Source organism: Eubalaena glacialis, chromosome 15 (genome assembly GCF_028564815.1).
Source record: "Eubalaena glacialis isolate mEubGla1 chromosome 15, mEubGla1.1.hap2.+ XY, whole genome shotgun sequence".
NCBI lineage: Eukaryota > Metazoa > Chordata > Mammalia > Artiodactyla > Balaenidae > Eubalaena > Eubalaena glacialis.
Genome location: NC_083730.1, coordinates 7954232 through 7976582, shown reverse-complemented (window position 1 = coordinate 7976582; position 22351 = coordinate 7954232). Strand labels below are relative to the sequence as shown.

The 22351-nt window shown below is 38.7% G+C and overlaps 1 protein-coding gene across 2 annotated transcripts in view; it reads right to left on the bottom strand.

Annotated features, from left to right (window-relative positions):
* Positions 1 to 22351, bottom strand: part of RTTN (rotatin) — a 141451-nt gene that overhangs the window by 22459 nt on the left and 96641 nt on the right. For both annotated transcript variants that reach the window (XM_061169804.1, XM_061169803.1), the window contains 8 exons: positions 22116 to 22308; positions 20433 to 20523; positions 17111 to 17264; positions 14000 to 14137; positions 11251 to 11468; positions 3389 to 3494; positions 2548 to 2645; positions 687 to 764 (listed from right to left, as the gene is read on the bottom strand). In XM_061169804.1, the coding sequence (XP_061025787.1) occupies positions 687 to 764; positions 2548 to 2645; positions 3389 to 3494; positions 11251 to 11468; positions 14000 to 14137; positions 17111 to 17264; positions 20433 to 20523; positions 22116 to 22308 (1076 nt within the window). The remainder of the gene's footprint in view (positions 1 to 686; positions 765 to 2547; positions 2646 to 3388; positions 3495 to 11250; positions 11469 to 13999; positions 14138 to 17110; positions 17265 to 20432; positions 20524 to 22115; positions 22309 to 22351) is intronic.

The window sequence follows — 22351 nt, the reverse complement described above, 5'->3', positions numbered from 1 at the left end:
GCAGTGGTTAAGAACCTGTCTGCCAATGCAGGGGACACGGGTTCGAGCCCTGGTCTGGGAAGATTCCTACATGACGCGGAGCAACTAAGCCCGTGCGCCACAACTACTGAGCCTGCGCTCTGGAGCCCGCGAGCCGCAACTACTGAGCCCACGTGCCACAACTACTGAAGCCCGCAAGCCTAGAGCCCGTGCTCCGCAACAAAGAGAAGCCACCGCAATGAGAAGCCCATGCACTGCAACGAAGAGTAGCCCCCGCTCGCCACAACTAGAGAAAAGCCTGCGTGCAGCAACGAAGACCCAACGCAGCCAAAAATTAATTAATTAATTAATTAATTAAAAAAAAAAGAAGACATACACAGCCATTAATTCCATCTTAGTTAAAAAAAAAAAACAACCGAAATGGCTACCAGTAGAAAAAAAGAGGCTCAAGTTTGCTTTAGCTGCCTGAAGTTAAAGTTTCAGTGATAAAGTTAAAACGCCGACATAAGAAATGTCATCAGGGTTGAGGAATTATGATAAGATTAGGTGCATACATTTCTGAGAATGAACACTGAGCTTACAAACCAATCAACCGTGCATCAAAAAAAAAAATTCGAAGAGTTTTCCATTTTCCCTAATTATCTCATATAAAATTTAAACTGTTTAATAACAGCACTATCAAAATTTTGAAAAGAAGCTCTACTTACTTTACATTCTTCATTTTGATAAAGACAATTTCTTAGAAGCTGCATGGCAATGCTTAACTCTTTAATAAAACCATCCTCCTGTTTAAACAAAAAGCAGTTGAAAAATGTGAACAACAATAGCATATCCACTTTCTACATACAATAATTCCTTCTCCCCTGGGTCACATTACAATGCAGCTATGCTCTCACTGTGCCTGACCACCATAGCTTTGAGGGAACTGACAGGCTAATGATCTCTGAAAGATGACCATATCTTGAGAAGCACATCCACCAAGAAAAAGCTATTTCTGTTCTATCAAGCACGGAGGAACTGAGATATATAATAAGCTCCATGTTTCATCTCGATAAAGTGAAGCAGGTACTGACTGGTTTTCAGTCATATCAGGTGTTGGCTGACACTCTCAATGATGAAGTAAAGGGCCTCTGCATGAGAGGAAAAAGGAAAAGAGGCAAGAAAAGAAACTGACAAACATATAAGCCCCTGGACCAACGAAATTATCAAATATGGCTTTTTCTTGGTTTCTTATCAAATGCAGTAGAAACTAGTTATTACATAGACCGCTGCAATAATGGTCTTAGATCTATGTATATATTATATGTATATATAATAGATATACTTATAAACATATACACATATTCACTTTCTCAATAAGCCTGTGTGGCAGATCTTTTTAACCATAGTTATTAGTATTAACCATTGCTATTATATAAAAACTGTGTTATTTCCAACAGTTCAGATATGGAAGCAACCTAAGTGACCACTGACAGATGAATGGATTAAAAACATGTGGTGTATATATCCAATGGAATATTACTCAGCCACACACACACACACACACACACACACACACACAAAATCCTGCCATTTGCAGCAACACAGATGGACCCTGAGGGCACTATGCTAAGTTAAAGTCAGACAGAGAAAGACAAATGTTGCATGATTACACCCACATGTGGAATATAAAAAACAAACAAACAAAAAACCCCAAAATAAATGAACAAACCAAACAAAATAAAAACAAACACGGAGATACAGAGACCAGAGCAGTGGTTACCAGAAAGGGAAGGGATGAGGGGGAGGGCAAAAAGGGTAAAGGGAGTCAACTCTACAGTGACAGATGGAAACTAAACTTTTGGTGATGAGTATGGTGTAGCGTATACAGAAATAGAAATATAATGTTGTACACATGAAATATATAATGTTATAAACCAATGTAATCTCAATACAAAATATAATTTTTTAAAAAACCTGTGTTATTTCAAGTTTACAGTGAAAATGCAGCTTGAACATGAGTCCAGCAGACTCAACGCTTAAAAGAGACATTCAGAAGTCATGGAAGGAAATAAACACGGATTAGGAATACCAGCTCTGCAACCACCCAGATACGGGGCAAACAGTGGCTTTATCCATTATTAGTTATGTGACTGTGGTGTCATGAGTGCGCAGGGGATAATAAATATGAAATGTTTAGAATAGTGCCTACCATATAGAAAACACTTAGGAAGTTATCTCATTCCTAGTGAACCTATGAGAGAAAGATTTTCTTTTTGTAGTATAAAAATGTATCATGCATACTCCAAAATGCTTATAACAACAACATATAATATATAAATCTCATTAAAAGATTTTCAAGTGAGAACTAAGAGAGACACACACACACACACACACACACACACACACAAACCCCGAACGCAAACCTGCTAATGTAGAAATCCCATTCATTTATTTGGCTGTACCTTTCTTCTAAAACAGACACTCATCTCAACCAAACACTGGGGTCATTTATAAGCACAAGGATACTGGAGAGACGGTCTCTACGTATGGCCATTCCTGCCTCCCAGAGCTTGAGAATTCAGTCACCTTTTTCTTCAGTGCTGCCCTCCCAGGCCTCAGAGATTCCAGGTTCAGCTGTGCGTGAATGTGCTTCATCTGCTCCACGCAACTGTCTACTAGATGGGCTGAAAGGCAAAATCCAAAACAATCAAAAGGATATTCCATTTCCAAAAAAGTTAAAACTACACATAACAAACTCTCAAAAAAATAACATTTTCTATTTCCAACCAACTTCATTTTCGCACTTTCAGTGAGACGCTAATGAATCAGAGGATAAAAACTAAGAGAACTAAAATGCTAAAGCCCACTTGTTTTCAACTTAGTATGATACCACCCACGTCTCTTTTACGTTGGAGGCGTGCAGAGTTTGTTTCTGTAGCAAAGTCACAACTCAAATTAGTGGGCTTGATGTTGCTGCTTGATGTTCTCTTTCATCTCTAAGACCTGTGCTCCCTGATTCCAGATGAGAAATTATGACACACTAGAGGGGAAATTTCTACGAAAATATAGGATCATCTAATGCAGTTGTTATTACTATCAAAACTACGTGATCTCTTCACGTGTGCAATATGTAGTTAATATTATGAAATTGAGTGATGTGCTACTTTTAAAAGCTTCTCTAATATTTAGATATAGATTCTCTGGAGTCAGAATCATTACACAAAAAATAATCTACGTGTGTAATCTTCTTATTTTAAAAGTAATGCATGTTTACTATGTTTCTGTACAGGGAAAATAAAACCTGTATTTTTTTAGTGACACTAAAGCTCTTTACACTTTGAGTCCAAAGAAAATTAAAATGAACAGGCAGTAAAATACACGAATTGAAAGCATGCCATAAAAAGAGCTGATGCGTCAGGTGGCTCACCCTTCAGAGCGTGTTTCTGTGCTCTTCTACTGACGGCCAGAAGCGACATCAGCGCATTCAGAGCGACTCTTTTCAGGACATCTCTGGAGGATTTTCCTTCATAACACTGCAAAGAACATATATTAAACTGCCTTCGAGAAAAACTTAAGCTGGAGCAAAATGGTTGTGAATAAAAGATGCATTCCATTTAAAAGCTATGGTTAGTTTTCAACTATTCCATGAAATTCACTGGAATCTGATGAATTATTCAGATTTGAGAATGTTCTGTGTGGATAAGACTGAATAAGAAATTTATAATATGGAAAAGACCAAAAATCATTCTCAAAGACTCATCATCTAAAGAAAAAAGCTATGTTTAGTACTAACACATAGCAAGTTTATGCACTTAATCAAATTCACCAGGGAATATATGAACACGTGTAATTTATTTAAAAGGGCCCTTGGAAAACTGTGGAATTGGATAACTGTTATCAAATTCCTCCTGTCTTCTTCTTGAGACACATTCCCCTCCCTCAATTTCTACTCAATGTACCCGTGTATCTCAGGTGATTTGGTTCTTTCCATCTTTCATTTCTACAGCAACATTAACCTATCATGTGGCATGTTTTTCAAAAAAAAATTACTTAATTTTTTGACTCTCACATAAATGAAAAATCACTTGTAATTTTGAAAATGCTGATATTTCGGTATATTTCCTTTATACATTTGAATTTATGAGTTAAAAATCTTTCATTATAAAAAATTCAAGTATGTGTAAGTGTAGAAAAAACAGGATAACAAACCCTCATACTCTTTTAAAACATTTTTGGCTAAAGTATTTTAAAGTAAACAGTGGATATCATAAAATGGCACACTCCAGTATACATAACCATAAAGCCATTATCATGCCTAAACTACTTATCAATAATTTCTTGCTATCAGCTAATATGCAGTCAAAATTCAGATTTTCTCTTTTGTCTCAAAAATGTCTTCTCACAGTTGGCGTATTGGAATCGGGGCCCAATGGAGCCTTCACATCATATCTGTACATTATATCTCCTACGATCACCTGCCTCTTCCCCCCTACCCCACCTCATCCCACCCACCAGGGTTTTTCACTGTTGTTGTTGAGACATTGAATAAACCAGATCAGTCATCCTACAGAATGGCTCACATTATGGAACAGTCTGTTTGCTTCCTTGTAATGATTTTAATTTGTCTTCTCTCCTCTGTTATTTCCCATTTACTGGGTGTTTTAGCTCTAAAGGGTTGACTAGATTCAGGTGAATTTTTCGTGGTGAGATTCTCATGTGGATATGAGTACATTTTTATTACAAGTTCAAGGGGTTCATAAGCTCAAGTTGAAGAATCTAGAAGTTCTTCATTTGGTTTATAAATATTAGATATCATTCAAATTCATAACTTTTCCTTCTACCATACTTTAAAAATGATCCAGCTTTATAGTATTATTAAAATTAAGCTTAAATGACATAATTTTACATAAAATATAGTACAGCATAATTACACAGGTGCAACTCCATTTACAATTCCAGCCCAGCCTACACTTGGCAGCGTGACACTGGAGGAGCCTGCAGAGTAGAGTGGGGGGCCTCCCAGCCCTCCCACTAGGGGCAGTGATTCTATCTTAAATATCTCACTTAGGTCGCTGCCTCGAACCAGGCAGGTCCCTGTCTGGCCAATGTTAGATTGATATTAAATGGTCAGGCCAGGGATGCTTGATAAAGACCATGCTGAGTGTGACCATGAGAAAGGGGTGAAAAGGCAGGGAAGTGTTATAGGATGATGAATATCTATGGAGTATAATCATTATAGTTAACTATGAGAATCCCAATTTGTCTATAAACAATCTTCACCATTAATAGGAAAACTGCTCTCACAAACACATCCTTATTGAACCTGCACATATTAGTGATTTGAGAAAAACAAAACTGAGCTCATTGAAAAACACTACTCATCTACTATCTGCAGCAATGAGGGAAAAAAGGAGGTAAGAGTTCTAGGGAAAGAGTTGTGCACACAGATGTGTCTTTTATTCTCTCGTGAAATCTCATTAAAATGACAGACATGGGATTAAACACACACACACAGACACACACACACGTGACGTGCAAGTTTGGAAACTAGAATGTCGATGGATGAATGGCCAATGCATTCGCAGGCCTGAGACTCCAGATGCTAAGCGGTGAGTGAGAAAAACAGAGTATCACCCCAGTCCATACACTGAATTGACAACGGCTGAGGAACTTAGTACCATGTACCCCGGTAAGTGAGAGTGAAGGAGGACTGTTTGAACAATCTCTGAGAAGCAGTTACATGACCAGATTCTTCCCATCAGGCTCTGTGCAGCCAAGCCACTCTTCCTCCCCAATCCTTGTAAAAAACTGGAGGTTTAGTCTCTGGAGAGGATGAGTTAGGAGGATTCTAAACTGGCAAAGATTCGGCACCTGTGTAGGCGAGGGTGTTCTACCGAAAACAAGGAAGGATTAAGTGAAACTGTTCAAATGAAATTCTAAGACCCCAGCTCTCTCCAACTTTGCTGCAGAACAGCTGGCAGGTGGGTTTTCAACCCCAGGCAGGAGGTCGGAAGCTTCCTCTCTCGGGAATGTGACAGGCTCACCGAGACAGGGTCACAAAACGACCCAGCCAGATCCCTCCCGCACAGAGCCTGCAGTTCGCCAGCGCCACTCACATGCTCAGAGCATCCACTTGCTTTACGCCTCCCAGTTTAAAATATAACAGACAACCAAGATTACCAGACATCTGACAAAAGCTCCCACAGCAGGGGATAGAAAACAAAATAATGAGAGGAAAAAGAAGAAAAGAGAGATTATGCAGGAAGAAGAAAACTTAACAAAAGTTCCCAGCACACAGAGCCTATAAAGTGGAGGGAATGTCAACGAAGTAATTAAAAAACAGGAGTTTACAGATGAAAAGAACCCCCGAGAAAGCCCAGCACAACAGAAAAAAGAGACCCACACCTAGGTACTTCATCAGGAAAATGCAGAATATCAGGGACAAAAAAAAAAATTCTAAAAACTTCCAGGAGAGAGATACCAGGAATCACAATGACTTCAGAATTCTCTACAGTAACATGAAAAGTTAAAGGAAATAGACAAATGCTTTTAAAACTCTGAAGTGAATGATTTCCAGTCTAGAATTCTCACTTGGCCAAACTATAAATTAAATGGAAGCGTGGCTAGATTTCAAAAAAGCCTCCTATGAGCCTTTTCTCTGGAAGCTGCTGGAAACGAGACTCTACCAAAAGAAGGCATGGGGCACAGGGGGTCACAGGAAAAGGCAGAGAGGTGAAGGAATTCCCCAGGAAGGAAGTGAATGGAGACCCCAGGATGACACTGGGCACCAAGCAGGTCAGAAGGAATCGGGAGTCATCTCTTCCGGAAGATGAAGCTGATATAAGTTCTGACATTTCTGAATATACTAGGAAGACATTCAATGGCTTGCAAAGAACAAGGAGCTTTCCAGTGATAAGAGAAAACTCATCAAATGAAAAATAATACAATTACCTCTAAGGAAAAAGAAAGCTGTGCAGGAAAAGAAAGGTGAACACTGCAACATGGTTCAATTGTGTATACCGTTTTCACAGTTTAACACTACACCCTGCCTAATCCTAGTCAATGTGAAGCTATATAATACTGGGGGAAAGAGAGGGGAACCCACTGCGGTTGGGTAGGTAGGTGGGACATGGAAAGAGAGTTAGAAGTCTCATTTTCCACACTAGAAAATCAACAGAGTCCAAAACTGAATAATCAAGATAAAGAAATACAATCATGTTATTTAGAGACATGGAAGGGAAACTATCAAATAATAAGCCAAAGAGGTACAAGGAGTCACCTCTGAGAAGAGGGAAATGAGAGAAGGTGGCAGAAGTTCCCTACTTTGGTTAAAAAAACTTACAAAACTGGCACTCTAAAATGTGTAGGTGGTAAAACTGGTATGAAAACCCAAAACTTAAAAAAAAAAAAAAAAAAAGAAAGAAAGAAAGAGAGAACTAACCTCTAGTAAATCCACGCACTTTTCAACATAGACCGAAGGCCAGAGCACAGGATTTAATTTCGTCTCCCACTTAGCTCTTACTGCAGACTGACAAGGAGTTGTGAGCGTCAGGGCAGGACACCCTGTAAGGGTGAGGAGCCGGGGGCAGGAGGGGAGGCTAAGATTCCACATACAACAGGTGAAGTGACAGACAACTAGCTACTGGATGACGCAGACACGCAAAACAAATCAAGAGGATACAGAGCGAGAAACCATAGGCAGAAAGAAAATAAGAGGACTCAATGTAATTTGTTTAAATGTTATGCAGTTTTTGATATAACTCCTCCTATATACTAGGTGATCTAGACTTTTTGCTTTCTTTCCACAAGGTACTAAAGTAGAGAAAAGCCTTTTTTTTTTTTTTTTTTAAAGTATTTGTTTATTTATTTATTTATGGCTGTGTTGGGTCTTCGTTTCTGTGCAAGGGCTTTCTCTAGTTGTGGCAAGCGGGGGCCACTCTTCATCGCGGTGTGCGGGCCTCTCACTATCGCGGCCTCTCTTGTTGCGGAGCACAGGCTCCAGAGGCGCAGGCTCAGTAATTGTGGCTCACGGGCCCAGCTGCTCCGCGGCACGTGGGATCTTCCCAGACCAGAGCTCGAACCTGTGTCCCCTGCATTGGCAGGCAGATTCTCAACCACTGCGCCACCAGGGAAGCCCGAGAAAAGCCTTTTTAATTACAGTGAACATTCACTAACACTGCAGAATCTCAAATATATAACAAGTCTTCTCTCCAACAGATTTACTGTTGAATTTTACCACTCACTAAGCAGTAGTGCAAAACATACCTCCTAAAATGTGACATAAGAGTTTGCTGTTTCATTGCATTACTATCCTCAGATATCATATCAAATAAAAAGAGTAAAAATAATCCAACATATCCATTACAGACAAGACCTATTATAGAGATAGCTTTTACCAATCTTGTTATCTATATGTATTTGCAAATGAAACCTATTGAGTATCTCACTAGAGAAGGCAAAATCTCCATTAAGTCAAATGTGTTCAATATTTTATGTTCAAAAGACAGCTAACAGCTTCTGACCTGAAACCACCCTGAAACTGCCTCAAAACAGAATTACAAAAATTATGGAAAAATAAACATACGTGATTTAAGAGATGAGTACCAAATGCAAACTTTCAACATGTACCATCTGTAGGATACTGCTGTAAAGCAGCCGTTACAAAAGATTCTCTGTCAAGACATTTTAATTGAAGTTACAAACGATATAATAATTTAGCAGGAGACGGAGAATTTTAGAGCCAGCAGAAACTGAGCAATAATGTAATACAATCCTACCATTTTGCATCGAAGAACCGAATCAGAAAAGCTTAAGTGATATGCCTAAGGTCACACGTCTAATATTTTTTGAGTACAGTTTTACAGAAAATTTAAATACGCCTTTGAAGGGCAATTTCAGAATACTATTTTTTCTGATAATTTAAAGACTATAGTTTACTTTGCTTCATATAACTCCCGGCACAATTCATGGCCCACATGGATATATATTAAGAAACATATGCCATTTATTATAATGTGTTGCTGCTTAATGCATTCTAACAATATTTTAATTCACATATCATCTTTATGCAGGGCACTGTAAAGAAAACACAGTATCTGCAGTTTAACAAGTTCATTAATAAACGCCCCATCTCATGTCAGGCATACGTTTTTCTCATAAACTGTCACAGGTACAATTCCTTTCTCTCCTTTGTCTTAAATTTCTGTGCCCTTCTAACAAAAGTCACATATTCATATTCTACTGTTTACATGAGCAAGAAGAGTATGATTTATAAGGAAACACGATTTAAGTAACTGGTTAACATATCCATATCCACACAGATCTTATATCTTTTGTAATGTGGAAGAAATGGGGAGGAAAGTTAGCTAATCATCAGGAAAACCACTGAGATACCCTCTGTTTCCCTGAAGAGGAAAACACGTTGGCACAAGCAAAGGCCCCTCGCCCAGGAGAATAGTGTTCTGGCAAAGCCAAAGTTGGGAAACTGGTAATGACTTCTCATCGGGGCTGGGGGAGAACTTTGGTAAAGTGTACATTTTAGTTTCCTGCTTATAACACAGTGGTTCTTCGGTATCCACAGAGGATTGGTTCCAGGACCCCCGTGAACCCCAAAATCTGCAGAGGGTCAAGTCCCTCACAAAAAATGGCGAAGTATTTGCATATAACCTAGGCACATCCTCCCATGTACGTTAAGTCATCTCTAGATTACTTCTAATACCTAATACAATGTAAATGCTATGGAAATAGTTGCTGGGCATGCAGCAAATTCAAGTTTTGCTTTTTGGAACTTTCTGAAAAATTTTTAAAAAACATTGTCAATCCGCATTTGGTTGACTCCAAGGAGGCAGGACCCGCAGATACGGAGAGCCAACCATATTCCTTAAAGTGCAAAATCGGACTCAGTTAATCATGGGGGAATAAAGCCTATTGTTGTGATGGTGACTGAGACAATTAGAACAGTGTCCAGTTTGGGTTCTAAACTAAGAAAAATCGAGTGGAATGAGTGAGGGAGGAGCTACAGGAAGTGGTGGCTTCCCAAGAATAGGTGTCTCTGAGGAATGCTTTGGGGACCTGTCCCTTAGACCTCCAGCTCCTCAGGAAGCTGCTGAGACAGAAGAGGAAGTGTCGGGGAGCCCCTACCAGGCTCCTTCCTGTGCCGTGAAGACCACTAGAGTCCGCTGGGCGAGGGGGACAGAAGTCCCCGAGGAGCCCGCGAGCCCCTCCACAGACAGCTCAGGCAGGGCCGGGGGCTGCCCCTGCCTCTGCCACCTCCACACCCCAACACAATCAGGCTGTCATGCCAAACACACAAGGGGCCATACCAGGAGGACCTGCGCGACCACAACCCTCCCGGGCATGGGAGGCGCAAAGACCCCAGAACCCTAGGCCCCAGGGACGGCGGCAAGTGGGCAGAACACACGCTGACTGTGAAACGCGGCTGGCTGCCCGGGAAGCAGAAGCAAACCCTTCAATGCGCCCATCCACCACTGACCCACCTTTCAGTGAGAAGACAAAAATCATAAAACCACATGATTATTTTCTTTTAATTTTAACTTTATTGGAGTATAGTTGATTTACTAAATGTGATTATTAAAAAGGATTCTTAATACTGAAAAATCTAGTAACATTCCTATTTGTAAAAAGCTGTGCAACTCAGGAAACACTTCCCGTTTTTTTTTAACTGTTAATCTATATATAAAATAACAATACTTTAGTGGCTTTAGAAAGTTTTTGATGAAACAGAATTCTTTTTTCATATTTTAGGATTGCAAAAAATAAGTTTAAAAGGTAAAATAGGCAGCAGGGTTTGGAAAGGGGGCATTTTCTCAGAAATATGCCAACCACGTCCACCTTCCTCCACGGACATACACCTTAAATATATGGCTCGTTTACAGTAGAAGCCAAATGCCATTGAGGTAAAAATATTTTCAAAGATGTAAACGTGTCTTGAAAGTGGCGATAAACTATGAATTATACCTGTATTCCTGAAACGTGATCATTCCGGTCATGATCCAGCAAACTATTTTGATAATCAGCCGGATTTAAATTACTAAGGTTTCATTTTGAATTTTTACATCATGTGTATTAAAGAAACCAGTCAGCATCAGATGAATGAGACTGGAGAGGAGACGGTTAATTTAACTTTATATATTTTTCTATTATTTAAATGGTCATAATGAGCATTGTTTTTTAATTCAAATGATTGAAAAAAATTCTTACAAGACCAAGACTGAAAGTCAATTCATTTAAAAACTAAACCAAATCTTGAAAAATTAAGAAATCACATACCTGAAGAATTACTTCATTAAGTTGTTCTAGAGATTTCTGACTTTCCTGGGTTTTATCAAGAAGTGAAGCCATCGTTGGACTGTGGCATAAACTTGTTTTGTCCTTATCCTGGAGATGCGTCTTTGCTTCTTCAGTCAGGAGAAGAGAAAGGAATTGCAGGCTGGCAGTACACAGAGTGGGGCAGGTGCTAGACAAACCCACACATCTGCAGAACATATCTGAAAGAGAGAATAACTCCATACGTAAATGACTGAAAACTTCTTCCAAATTAAAGAAGTTAATCAGATTTATTTGAGTAATGAAGTTTATAGCTTTTTTATTTCTAACGAAGTAAAGCTTATTAGCACACGAATAACCGTAGCGTTTAAAGGTAAGTTAAACAGTACTAAGACAACCTACTGATGAAGGAATCTAATTTTCATTTTGTTCTTTTTATATAGGTTCTTTTTTATATGAGTGTGAGTGTGTGTGTGTACAAGTGTACATATACACAATATCTGCTAAGATCTAAAATAAGAGGATTATATATAACTGAGTACTGATCCCTCTGGGGTCTACTGGGGGACCCAAAAACACTCTATAGAGTTTTTGAGTTTTTATTTCAGTGCTAACCTTAAAAAATAGTTAATGTAACTCTACTTTGGATTATCTAGGTTACTATTTTACAAATAAGTGTGCTTGTTTTTCTGTTTTCAAACAAGTTGATGCTAAACAGTACTTAAAACAAGACCCAGCTTGCAGTGTTGACATAATGTAGGAACAAAGGTTTCAAAGTAGTTCAGAGAGAGAACAATAGTGATTATGAAGTGATCTGCAAGTATAACAGAGAGGAAAGAATAGGCAAACAAACTCAAAAGAATCTAGACTGAAGCAGTCATTATTAATTTCCTGTTGTGAGCACTGATTTAAATTTAATCAAAAGAATGTTTGCTATATTACATTAATTTTATTAATTTGACTGCACTGGTTTATAATTTTGTGTTTTATTTTTATATTATTTTGGATTTATACTTGTCTAAGAGTTATAACCATAAGAATTTCTACCTAGATTCAGGCTTATAGAAATTCTTATGTTCTTAAGTAACATAAGAAAAGAAATTTAGTCAGCAGGTTTCATGGGAATCATTTAAATGATGTCTAAATATTAGTCAGATTTGAGAAAAAACTGTTATAGATAACTTAAGTTACAAAGTGACTTAATATGTTTTAAATGCGTATGGGCACATGGGATGGAAAATGATAAGAGAAACAGAAAAGAAACAAAAACAACCCCTCAGTAAGGAATATCAATGATCATTCTTATTAGTTATATTTTCATTAACATTGCTATTATCAAAGCTAACAGTATATGTAAGTAGGTTGTTTTTTATTAGCACCATTATTATATAAAACCGTGTGTATATTTTGTAGAAAGATTGTGAATTTAATATGTCTTTATTTTATCACTAGGGAAATAGCGTCAGGTAAACAGCCTTAAATCACGGGTCAGCAAACTTTTTCTGCAAAGGGTCAAAGGGTAACTAGGTATTTCATGCTTTGCAGGTCATGGGCCTTTGTCACAAATATTCACCTCTCTACCGCTATAGCAGGAAAGCAGCCACAGGCAGTAAGGAAATGAATAAGTGTGGCTGTGTTCCAGTAGGATTTTATTTACCAGATCAGGCAGTGGCCAGATTTGACCAGCTGGCCTAGGTGCCCCATATGAGTGCCGTAAAGCATGCTGCTCTGTACTACTGGTGATTCAGATGATAAAGTAGTTTCCCCCCTGCCCCACACCATGGATGCAAGAGGAAAATATTAATCATTCACTTGGTCAATCTCTTTCAATTTTTATCTCTTTTAACAAAATAATAATCCCTAAATGGTCACTATTCCCCTTAGGGTAAACTCAGAACTCCTATATCCAGATAACTAACAATTCTGTTTCTTGCTGAACATGTACTTCCCCATAACCTTTCTTCAAAACTACTACTCTGGTGACAAAAATGTACCATACATGTAAGTTTACAGAATGACCAAATGATAAAATGAAATGTGAAAAAATAAGTCAATAGAATTAGTGGAAACTTAAAAGAACTCAATTTTGAATACATTTTAACTGGCTATTTTTAGAAGGTAACAAATGTTATTTATATACATTTACGTAAGAAAAGGCTCTTGCTATGCTAAAATTTAGAAGAGACTTTATGAAAAATTAAAGACAGCAGTAATATAAAAAACAATCATTTGTTTATTGTAGTAGGCAACTACTATATGGAAAACATCTTACAAAAATAATTAACTACACTACACCCTTGGCTATCAGAAAATCCTCATGTCTCAAGACAGACACTATTTTTATTATAACTTTCCAAGTTATCATGTAAGCAGGATATTATATAGGCAGCTTTACCCACTCACAATGCGTATGTGTGAGAAAAGAGGTGGGTTTCTACATCAACAGAAGAAAATCTATCTCATTGTTTTATAATCACATCATATGTGTCTTCATAATGCAATAGGCTTTTCTTACTTGTTTTTACAATATCTTGACATATGTTTCATTTTTTTTTTTTTTAATGCATTTTTTGGGCTCCTCAAGAGCATTGCAAATTTCTCGAAGCAAGTCCCTTGTTCCTCTTTCATATACCATGCCATAGTTACTTAATTTTAGAGAATACATATAAATTATATATAAAATCAGACATAAGGGATTATCTTAATTTTTATTAGCAGAACAACCCCAAACCCAGAGAGACTATCTTCTTACCGACCACCGTCGCCCAGTACCTGGCCAGACCCATCGTAATAGATGGGAAAGAGGCAGGGCCAGCTTTCCTCAGGAGTGTGGCCAGAAGGTTAAATAAATGTGTCCATGTCTGATAAAAAGCCGATATTAACTCTATATCTATAAAATTAATCAAAACATTTCAAGTTATTAACACAAAGAAGAAAAAACTCGCCAAGACACTTCATTACACATAAAATAAGAGGTATGTATTCATCAAATGAAGACAAATGTAATTCAGCATGATCCAAAATTTATTTCAATTAATTTTTCCTTTTCATTGCTTCTTAAAGATCTCTCTTCCACCCACCCTCCTATAGATAAATGAATACACACTCACACATCCTCCTCTTATTAAAGCATATTCAACAATAAGCAGAAACTGGCAACTTGAATATTAAGCCATAGCCTCAGAACTACACATAGGGCACATCATAAAAACATGTCATTGCTTGTGCTACTTCTGTAAAAGTGAAGTTTCTCCTGTTTTCTTTATCCCCTCTAGCAGCTTTGTGTAGGGGTGAAAGGGGAAAACATAATGGCCAAGGTCACAGCAGTAAAGAAAGGAAACTTCTTTGAAGAACAGAAAAGAGTATTTCCCCAAAAGGAAAACTATGATACAAAAGAGGATTCTGCAGCTTTGCCTATGTACGGCTAAGGGTGCAGCAATTAACCTTCTAGAGGAAAAACAGCTTTTCCCTTCTCTCTACTAGGCAAATGGGAGCTGGAGGGCAATAGCTACCTTAGGACAGTCATCTGTGGCCACACCACCAGCAGTTATCTGCCAACTGTGTCAAACTCATTACAAGGAACTGAAGGCTCCCCCCTCAGTGTTCTTCAGCACCCATGAGGCACTGGGAAAGAGCATCTTCCAGGGAGTTTGGATCGTAGCAACCTTTGGTGTTTCTCAACCTTTTTGTCATTATCAGCTCTATAAATAGGAGTCTTTTTAATCATATGTCACCTTATCACAATCCTCATGAAATATTAATTTCACAGATACCATATATCTGTTTATGTAATATCTATATATTTGTACTTTACACATAAAAAGAGTAAATATAAAGCTTACTAGCTTTATTTAATATAGGCTTAAGATGGTCAAATAAAATATTTAAGTTGAAAGTTAAATTAACTAAAATGCTATTCACATTTAACTTTATAACTGTGCTTGCTGAATAATTTTAATGTAATTTATTTACACATATAAATTAAGATATATAAAATTATATATGAAAATCATCAAATCATATAAATATATAACAGAAGTATAATCAATGTTTTATAAAATCATTCAAAACTGTTATTTTTCCAGAAAAAAATTTTAATTTCTTAAAAATTATTTTAGTGAATGTTTAATGTTTGAAAGATATGAGAAAATAACTATTAACTTAACTACCTGCTAAATATACATTCAGATATTACTGACATTTCTTCTTTTCAGCACTTGGCATAATTAATTATGGGTTAAATAACTTTCATATGCTTAAATATTAAAATATATACCATTTTTATTTAATTTTCAAAGCCCCAAATCGAAGCGAGGAAATCAATAAAAGATCCACAAGGCAGCCGGTGGCAGCCAAAACATGCAGGCCACCTCTTGTCATGTGACTTTGGGATCAAGCATTAGATCAAAAGCACTCCAGTCACAGCCATGTTCGCACCAGCTTTTTAGCACTGATCTTGCATATTTCTCATGCATGTTCCATGAGCTCAACGTCAAAGCTTCTCAAGTGATACCCAACAAGAGAAACTAAATACTAAGGAATAAGATTTTACTGAGTAGAGTTGAGCTTTTGAGGGCCACAAACCGCTCCAGCAGCTAAGATTTTTCTCCCCCATCCCTTTCCCTCAAGAATCACTTTTTGCTCCGTGTAGGGAGACATCACCCTTGTAGAGAACGCATGGTGTAACCTAATTAGCTTAGTCAGGACATCACTGCCACTTGTAAAATTTCCATGTAAGTAATTACTGCTGCTCTAGCACTGGGATAACTTAGTACTGATGAGACACTGAGGACCGGCTTTGCTGGGCATCATAAACCACTTCACTTACCAGACTTAAACCCTGCAAATCCATAAATTCAAAGGACTAAATAAGAATGAATTGATGGGCAAAGAGAATTATCAAATGATCAATTACTTCATTATAAACTATTTTAGACAATTATCATATCTTAATTTTAACAACAAACCTTGTTTTAATTTTCTCCCCTACTAAGCTCTATGTTCAACATTTCATCAAAGTATATTTTTTAAGAATTCCAGGACTTCCCTGGTGGTGCAGTGGTTAAGAATCCACCTGCTAATGCAGGGGACACGGGTTCGAGCCCTGGTCCGGGAAGATCCCACATGCCGTGGAGCAACTAAGCCTGTGTGCCACAACTACTGAGCCTGTGCTCTAGAGCCCACGAGCCACAACTACCGAGCCCGTGTGCCACAACTACTGAAGCCCATGCGCCCTAGAGCGAGCACGCCGCAACTACTGAGCCCACACACCACAACTACTGAAGCCCGCACGCTCTAGGGCCCGCGCACCACAACTACTGAGCCCGCGTGCTGCAACTACTGAAGCCCACAGGCCTAGAGCCCATGCTCCGCAACAAGAGAAGCCACCGCGATGCGAAGCCCGCACACTGCAACAAAGAGTAGCCCACGCTCGCTGCAACTAGAGAAAGCCCACGCACAGCAACAAAGGCCCAATGCAGCCAAAAAAAAAAAAAAAAATTCCAGACCTTAGGAAATTTCTGATACTGCACTCTAGACTTGCTTAAACTTGTTATTTAGCCATAGACTATAAGAATAATTACTCTCTAATACTTAGTGCACTTTCTAACATTTCATAAAGAACTCTACCCTCATTTAAAATGACAGCACAGGGAATGGTCTTTTATTATACTACATAATTGCCTCAAATGGTCTCCTGGAACCACTTAAAATATCCAAACTATAAAACTCATTATAAAAGGCTTCCAAAATACTGGCAAAGAACAACCCAAAATGTGACCCTGATCTGAATACCTGGTGCAAGGTAAGATATTCTTCCTCAGTGTTATTTACTTTCATCCTAAACTAAAAAAATGAAGCTTACCTGATATATCTTTGGTGCATATGGTGAGAACTCTGATGACGTTTGTGATAAGAGGCTTCAGAAGCTCATCCTGAACCACAAGGTCAGGATCCACCAATAAACATGACTGCAGAAGCCTGGACAAAGAGGACAGGTATTCTAGGAGAAAGGATACCTATTCGAAAGAGGACATAAAGTAAAACAAAGCACGTCATATGAAAAGCCCATCGCAGTGATAAAGTATTTTAGCTCTCTATGCATTATAAGAAGTCACTTCTTTGTAACATAAGTTAATAAAAAAGTAATAAAATATTCATCATAATTTTTAAAGACCTAAAATGAATACACAGCAGACAAAGCATTATTTTTCTCATAAGCATGTCATTAATGGCCACATTAACACTGTCAACTATAATAATACCAAACAAAGCAATATTTCCAAAACCAAATTCTGAATTCTATTTAGAGAAAGAAAGTCTTCATATTTTTCAAGTAGCTAAATTGTAGAATCAATACTCTCGAAGAAACGGAAAAGGCAGTCCAAAACCATAAAATCTACAATATTGTAAAGAAAGATTATAAAATACTCTTTAAACTGTACAACTGAGGGGTGGGAAAAGCCAGCTTAATAGCCTAGTTATTGCTACAAATAAAATGCAAACATGTCCAATGTTTGGCCTCAACTATCCTTCAGCATAACAATACTATTCTTAGTTACAAAAGAAAAATTAAATCTTCCCCCAAATTACCAATAAAAACATCTCTGGAATGTTGCTTGATACATACTAATACCATAAAAAGTATTAACTGGCAAAAGTACTTAAAAAAAAAAATTCTCTGGATATGTAATAATTTAAGAATAAACTGCGAGGACTCATTTGCCCACTATCCCCAGGCAATGAGACAGCCCATATAAATGAACTTTACAGAGATATGCTGAAGCCTCTGTCTCGTTCTGTACACACGTGTGCACACAAACACACACACTCACAGTTTCTCCTCCCACCTTGTTCGGCTGCTGTTGTGAGAGCAGGGACCATTGGGCATTTGTGGCGGCATAGTGCCTCTATGGTAAATGGCCTCAGACTATTTCCAAATAGTTCTTCTGCCCTACTTCTCTTGATGAAAGGTACTCCCTTTATCTAATCTGCAGATATATTTTACATAAAAGTATCGGTGGCGCTACACTTTTCCTATTGGGTAGAATGCAAGCAGTTTGTGAAATTTAATTTCCTTATTGCTGTGAAGTATTTTTTGATCCCTTCATACACTACACTACTGAAGTTACAGCGAGTCTGCCCTCTCCAGGTATGGTGTAACCATAAATAGATAAACCATGGGAGGTGAGAGCCAGCAGGAAGCATTAGAGAGAGAGAACAACTGAGCTGTCAAAGATTCTTTTGTAAATTACCATACTGAAGACATAATCAGCTATTGATATGGTAGTTCATAAAGTACCTCTTTGTTTACGTTTGAAAGTCCGTCTTCAAATAAACAGGCCAAGCAGCCGACCCCATGCTTCGGAACCCTCGGAACCCTCGTACCTTGGCCGCCTGCAGGCTCGCCACACAGAGTCCTGCCCACAGGCTCTGCCCACGACCCACGGCCTGCTTCCTCACCTCCGAGGCGTCTGCTCACATCTCACCTCCAGGAGGCCTTTTCTGACCACCCGACAAGAAAAACATCAACCTGTCTCCCCTTTCCCCATCCTCATTTATTTTTTCCACACCATTCGTCACCATCCGATAAAACAGTTAAATTTTATTTACTGTTTACTGTCTGTCTCCTGTACCGAGGACACAGACCTCATGTGGGCAGGGGTATGTGTCTGCTTTGTTCACAGATGCATCGCTAGCACCTACAACACAATGTGGCAAAGCATATGCTCCAAAATTTTTCTGGAATGAATGATCTTATATAAGGACAAAAAGGCAAGAACATTTAGTCTACATAAGGCCAGGTAGTGCAACAGTAAGAGCGTGGCTTCTAGAACCAGCCTGCATGGGCTGGAATCTTGGCTCTGCCCCTTACAGTGTGAGTGACCCTGGGCAAGTTACTCATCTCTGGGCTCCAGTCATTTCCTTTATAAAACAGGGCCGCTAATGGTACTTCATGTGATTGATGTGAGGATTACATAAATTCACACAAACAAGCACCCATGAAGGTTTGTTACTGTTATTATTCATCCATTCCACAGGGACTGAATCAGCACCTGCCATGGGAAGGGCACTGTGCCCGACACTCAGGACACAATGGCATGAAACAGGAAGGCCCTGCCTTCATGGAGCCCTGAACCCTCTAGCCCCATCTCCACCTCGCAGATTCCGCTCTGGCCACTCCTTTCTGCTTCTTGAATAGGCCAGCTCTCAGGGGCCCTGCTATGCCCCATAGGACCAGCTTCCTCACTAACTTCAGGCCACACGTCACTGTCTGAAAGCCCCTCCCTGACCACCCCATGCGGAAAAGCCCTGCCCCCCCAACTCTGACCTCACTTCCTGTCCCTGCTTCGATGTCTAAGACATCATCAGGCATATATGTAGCTGCTCACTATCTACTCTCCCAACTTGAGGGAAAGAGTCTTTGCTTTATTCATTTAGGGAAGATGCTGGTACACAGTAGGCCCTTAATAAAGATTTGCTGGATGGACAGACAGAAAAATGGAGGCGAAGGCCATTATGCAAATAAGCACACCCACAAATGAAAATGCTGCACTGGGACAGGGTTTGGAAGATGATGCACAGTGTTACCCAGCCTTGTCCCAGGGGGTCTGCCTTATTCAGAAAGCTCAAAGAAGACAGCACAAGGCAAAAGACACCGCTAGCCCACCTGTGATTATCTCTCACCCCAAATAAATCGTGCAGCCCTTCTTACAAAATCTGATTTTAAGATAACACTTCTATTAGCAGCAACTACACTAAGTATCTGTGAAGGAACAAACTTAAATTTATTCTTATTAGACTGAGTTTTGAATATACACAGAATTTAGTCACTAAGTATTTCACAACTTCAATTTATGTGGAAATGACAGAGACAGCCTAAAATCACAGAAGGGGAAGGTGGGCTATACAACAACCCCTTTTTTTAATATGGTGCTCAAAGATACCCAGATCTTTGATTAAACATTCCTAGCTGGTTAATGATGGAACCAGGAATACAATCTAGGTCTTCAAACCCCACTGCTCTTTTCTACCATCTATTAAGTAACCTATTTCAAATAACCTCGTCATACCACGTATATCCTGAGAGATCTTCAACCTTCTCCTGTGGTTAGTACATCCTCAGCAGAATTTACGTTTCTGGCATTTAAGGGTAAACGAACGCACATGCAGACGCAGGCGCTTACCTGAGCCTGAGCGTGTTCAACAGGAGGTGACGCAGGCAGCAGGGCCTGGAGCTCCTGGACGCTTGTCTCTATGAGGGTGGCATCTGCGATGCTGTGAAGGACAGAGAAGGAGCACCCTTCAGATGATCAGTATGCTTATTACTGAAGACTAATTCAGTAATTAGAATTTAAGAAATTCGGATATAACCATGAACAGAATTCAAGAAAAAGGAGTTTTACAAAATAAAGGAAATAAATGTTTATAAAAAGTTACCCTACAATATTTCAGAACACAGGAAAAGATCTCATCAGATAAATGTGGGAAACAAAGAATTCTAAGAAAAATATCTAATGAAACCTATTAAAAGCAGAATAAAATATAATAAAGCCCTTTCAGAAGGAAAAGAAACAAGAGAAAGACCTTGGTGGTTACGTCCCTATTTAAAACAGGAAAAACATTTGCCAGGAAATAAGTTCTGATTTAGAAAGTAAAAAACAAAATAATGAAAAACAAACAGGGAAAAAAATTTTAAATCAGAAATAAAGAACAGGGATGGAAATATAAGCCTTTGCCATAAAAGAGCCTTTAATACCTCTGTGCCCTCAATGTCACAACAGACTCTTAACTGACTCTGGAGAAGCAAGAATATTCCTAAAGCCCCATTCTGACCCTTTTTGAGGCAGGAAACATTCAAGAAGGAAAGACAATCAACTAGCAGTTTCCTTTTTTCAACTCTAGTAGGCATCAAAGTAGAAAAGATGACAAATGAATGTAAACAGAACAAACTCACACCTTACTGCTTATTATAAAGGGCAGAGTAAAGGAGTAATCACAACTGAGTGAAGGGAAGCAAGGCAGACTTCTTTCTTTTTAGACTGTTCTTATCCCAGAAAGAAAGAGAAAGCATTGTGATTGGGCAAAGAGGAGGAAGACATTTCAGACAGTGAATGTTCAAAGGGCAGAGACAGAGAAATGCAAATGAATGTGTGGTGAACAGGAGGTAGGTACACTTGGCTAGAATAAACACATGTCAGGAGAAAAGGAACACTTAAGATAAGAGAGTACCCTAGACAACAACACTTTTAATCCTAACAGTAACCCCATTAACTAGGTGTTATTAATGACACTTCAGAGATTAAAGTTACTTTCCCAAGGCTGCAACACTAGTGAGAGAATGAACTCTAATTAGGACTTAAGTCAGACGGAATTCAATATCCTTGGCCTTTTTAACTATACCATATAGCCAATCAGAAAATCAGAAAAAGTTATGTCAGACACTGATTAATATTAGATAAATGAAAGAACCAAATCATGATTTCCCTAAATTTTATCAGACTACTTTCTAATAAAACTCTCAGGCTCCCATAACTAAATAACTCCAAATGAACTTTAAAAATGACTTTTCAAACCAAGGATGTTATTCTGATATGACTGCTAGGGAGATGAACCCCAAAACTCCTTCTTCCATTCTGAATGACCAAGGAGACTTGCATCATATTCCTTGAATGTGGCAGAGGACAAATAAGGTTTCAGAACTTCGGTGTTTAAAAAACATCAGGACGGGGAGCTGGTGAAGCTTAACAGTCAACATAACAAACCCATCCAAGTGCTTTAACAGATCTAAAATAAAAACTGTCGAGACAATTCTGGCAAAAGCAAAAGCCTGCAGTCTACACGCCTCTCTGGGAGTATTTATCTCTTACCTACAAAGAAGCTCTATGAGACGAGCTTGTCGGAAAGCATTTGCAGTGTCGCCTGGAGTCGTTGCCAAGAGGCTGTCTAGGAGGCTGCACATCGCGGAAAGAAGAGGCGGAGTGACAAAAACACACTGTCTGGGCAGAGGAGCAGAAAGGGATGAATCATGAGGAAGCCGTGGAGATGCAGTTTCATGCTGACCTATTATTGAAATAAGTGTGAAAATTATCACCATTTTGTTTAC